Source organism: Channa argus, chromosome 2, assembly GCF_033026475.1.
Source record: "Channa argus isolate prfri chromosome 2, Channa argus male v1.0, whole genome shotgun sequence".
Taxonomy (NCBI): Eukaryota; Metazoa; Chordata; class Actinopteri; order Anabantiformes; family Channidae; genus Channa; species Channa argus.
The window spans coordinates 20,064,075-20,067,510 of record NC_090198.1 but is presented as its reverse complement, the minus strand read 5'-3'; the positions used below and the strand labels follow the sequence as shown (position 1 = coordinate 20,067,510).

General features: G+C 41.1%; 1 protein-coding gene across 1 annotated transcript; it reads right to left on the bottom strand.

The window, feature by feature from the left end:
- Positions 1–150: 150 nt before the first annotated feature.
- On the bottom strand, positions 151–2,707 carry rrad (Ras-related associated with diabetes). Its single transcript, XM_067496231.1, has 5 exons — positions 2,550–2,707; positions 1,897–2,287; positions 1,147–1,220; positions 830–1,034; positions 151–652 (listed from the first exon to the last, which is right to left on the bottom strand). The coding sequence occupies exons 2-5, from the start codon at positions 2,267–2,269 to the stop codon at positions 375–377; spliced, it is 930 nt and encodes a 309-aa protein (XP_067352332.1). The 5' UTR covers positions 2,270–2,287; positions 2,550–2,707; the 3' UTR covers positions 151–374.
- Positions 2,708–3,436: the final 729 nt, after the last annotated feature.

Genomic DNA, 3,436 nt, shown 5'->3' with positions numbered 1-3,436 from the left:
CCCTCCAGTATAGGAGCATAACAAGAACCCAACAGCAAGGCAATCTTTGCAACTCATTTGAACTAGCAAGCCTTTGTGGAGTTTTCATACATACCGATCATAACACGGCAGCAATATGTTTAAGGCAGACAACTATAAAATAAAATATAAATAGATGTTTGCAACATGCAGGTTATCACCATTAACATGATATGACTTGAATAGTGTCTGTCATTGTTATTAATTAAGTCCTCTCATTGCTTTTGGTTTGTGCCTAAAAATAAAAATATATTTCTGTACAGCTCTATTAGTCCTTTAGGGTTAGTGTTAAAACACACACAGCGTCTGGTCTTCAGAGGCCAAAGAAAAAAATGTCAGTCTGTCCCATCTGCTCCTCAGAGAACTGTTAGGTCATGGCAGGACTTTGACTTCTGCCTAAAAGCCATCTTTTTGTTCTTGCGTGCCACCATGCGGCCCAGAAACCTCTTGGCCTTCTTGCCTATGCTCTCTCTACGCCTGCAATTGGCCATGCGTCGTGCATTCTCCTCTTTGCTGTCTTTCCTCAAGCGGATCTGCCTGACAATGCCCTCGAATAGGTCCTGCACATTGTGATGAAGTGATGCAGACGTCTCGATGAACTTGCAGTCGAATACCACTGCACAGGCACTTCCCTCTGCAATAGAGTAAGATGACAATTAGAACCATGAGGTGCACATTTAATAAAACATTAAGGGAGAAGCTCCAGTAGATTTAAGCTTAAACCTAAAGATCATAAAGGTCTATTTGTTTTATGCATCACACAACTGTAGCACATTTAAGACTCAATGGTAAATTAATAATACTGACTTACCATCTACAGACACCTCTCTGGACCGCACCAGGTCACTCTTATTTCCCACAAGGATTATGGGAATATTCTCTGACTGTCTGGCCCTGCGCAGCTGAATACGCAGCTCTGACGCCTTCTCAAAGCTTGATTTGTCTGTCACTGAGTACACAATGATGTAGGCATCTCCCATCCTCATACACTGCTCCTTCAGCCATTGGCTGTTATCCTTCAAGAGAGAAAAAAAAGATACTGAATTTAGCAATACATATTTATTGTATCTTTTACTAATATAATGAATGAATGTAAACAGTCAAACACTGCAGAAATATATAACTCACCTGTTCCCAGATGTCGTACAACAAAATGGATGCGTCTTCTTCATCCACCACAATAGATCTGTCATAGGTGTTTCCTGTGGGGGGAAAAATATTACATTACACTCTGACAGACAGGATTGGAGATTCTCATTTCAACAGTCTTGTTTGTTGTCGATGTGTGTGACTGCTTTTCTGCAGTTATTTTAGCATATCTTTGTTTGTAAGTCGTTGAAGCAGAAAGATGGTGATCAAGCCATCAGTGTCCTTTTATATTTTCACTTCACATTGTTCTGTTGGATTTCTTTCTGACAGCTGTACAGAGGGCAGGACTAGTGCCTCACTGAAGACGGAAATAGCAATAATCAGTGCATGTACACTCTTGCATGTGATAATGCAAACCCTGTTTTTTCTAGTCCATCACAAGCACTTTATCACCATCCTCACAGTTAATGTAATTCTAGATTTGACAGATTATAAGGCTTCATGCATCTTTTATATCGGAAATGTATTTAAGCATCTACCTTTAGGTATGTTTGTGCTTGAGTGGTGTTGCTTTATTTTAAAGTTTAAGGGTTAGATAACTGTATATGTATTAGGTTGTTTTCAAAGTCTTGACGCTCTTGAGGCTGAACCTTTTATAACCGAGAGTAATCGACCTTAGACATTATCAGGTTCAACATACATCTTTACAGACAATGGACATCTTGAGTGTGTGAGTCTATTGGACTGGGTTACTAGCGTTGATGATTCAATCTGAGCATCACTAGTTACCTGTTTCATCACAATCGTGACCAGCATCATCAACGCCTCCAAAGACGCGCGCCAGACTGGACTTGCCGACACCGTGCTCACCGAGGAGAACCACCTTGTAAACCTGAGACTCTGCTTCGCTGCTGGTGGAGATGACGGAGTCGGATGAGTCCGAGGCGCAGCTGCCCCGATGCTGCTCTTTGGGAGAGTAGGACGTACAGCGCAGGAGGTTGGACAGCTCATCGGTTTGTCCAGTCTCTGGCACCGTGGTGCGCAGGTCTCGGTCATCCACTGGCATGCTTCTCCGGTGTAGGTTGGGCAGATTCATGGGGAACGGCATGCTTCCTCTCCTCTTGTCCATGTTCCGCAATTTGTCTCCCTTGTTCAATGTCATTGTGCTTCTACAGAGAATCTGTGAATTAGGTTTGCAGTGCGTAAATTAGTGATCTATTTTACAACCCATTCAAAAAAAAAGGCATGAAAAGGCAATGCCACATTCTTTCCACATATGTTTGTTAAAATCATGTTGTAAAATTAAAACATAAATTAAGCAAATATTAAATCAAGTACTTTTTCCTTTGACCTGATCTGACCGTGCATTTATTCAACTCTCTATCTAAAAAAAACGCGAAATAAAACAAAAGATAAATGGTGTATCATTAAAAGACACTTACTCGGTGGTAGCAATAAAAACCAACGGAGGAAATCCAATAATCCTTATATTGAAGATTTGTTGTTACCGAAAAAGCGGTTTTGCTTGAGTCTGATCAGTGTCTGCTCAGTCTGCCTATATAGTACTGGTGAGTGACGTGTGCAGGGATTCGCCCGAGAGAGTCACGTCTCCGCTTATTATAGTGGTGCGTAACGGTAACATCATACAGCGGAGGGGGTGTATGACTGGAAGAGCTGAGGAATCTCCCTTCCGTATCTCCAAATGTAGCTTTCTTCTGAGGGGGCAGCCAGAGATGAATCCTTAAAGAGGGAAAGCCCACTTAGAGCTAGACCGTTATAAATATTTAATAATAATTTAAGAGATAAATTTAGACGTTGTGGAAGGATCCAGATGGTGCAGTATACTAAAGTGCGAGGGCGCAATGGCTAGATTAATGCTTTTGTAGAAATATGATGCCTTCAGTTTAGAGCTTCATCATCACATCAAAGTGGAGCTCTTTGCTACACTTACACAATATCTTTTGATTAACAGGGTGTTGCACAGGAGGATAATCTAATTTGAATTTAAAAAAAATATAATGTGCAGAATATCTGTTATTGATTCCATATATGCAACATCTTGTCACATTTGAATTGATTTTGTGCATATGTGCAGAAAATTAATATTTGATACCCACTCGTCCTCGAAAATGCTATGAACACATGGAAATTCTACGCACGGTCGCATTCGTTTATCATTCATCCCTGGTTTCCACGCACCACCTTGCCTTCTGAAAAACGAAGGCCCAAAACCATACACTAATTCATTCGTTTCCTTTGCAGTTGTAACCCTCTTCAACTGACAGACCTGACCCACAGCAATATTGTCTGGATTTACTGGCACATGCCT

What these genes read in the sequence shown, in the direction of transcription:
- rrad (XM_067496231.1), bottom strand. Translation starts at nt 2,269, where the DNA reads ATGACATTGAACAAGGGAGACAAATTGCGGAACATGGACAAGAGGAGA. An exon ending in TCACGATTGTGATGAAACAG is followed by an intron (nt 1,221 to 1,896) that starts GTAACTAGTGAT and finishes TTCCCCCCACAG; the next exon opens with GAAACACCTATGACAGATCT. An exon ending in CAGAGAGGTGTCTGTAGATG is followed by an intron (nt 653 to 829) that starts GTAAGTCAGTAT and finishes ACTCTATTGCAG; the next exon opens with AGGGAAGTGCCTGTGCAGTG.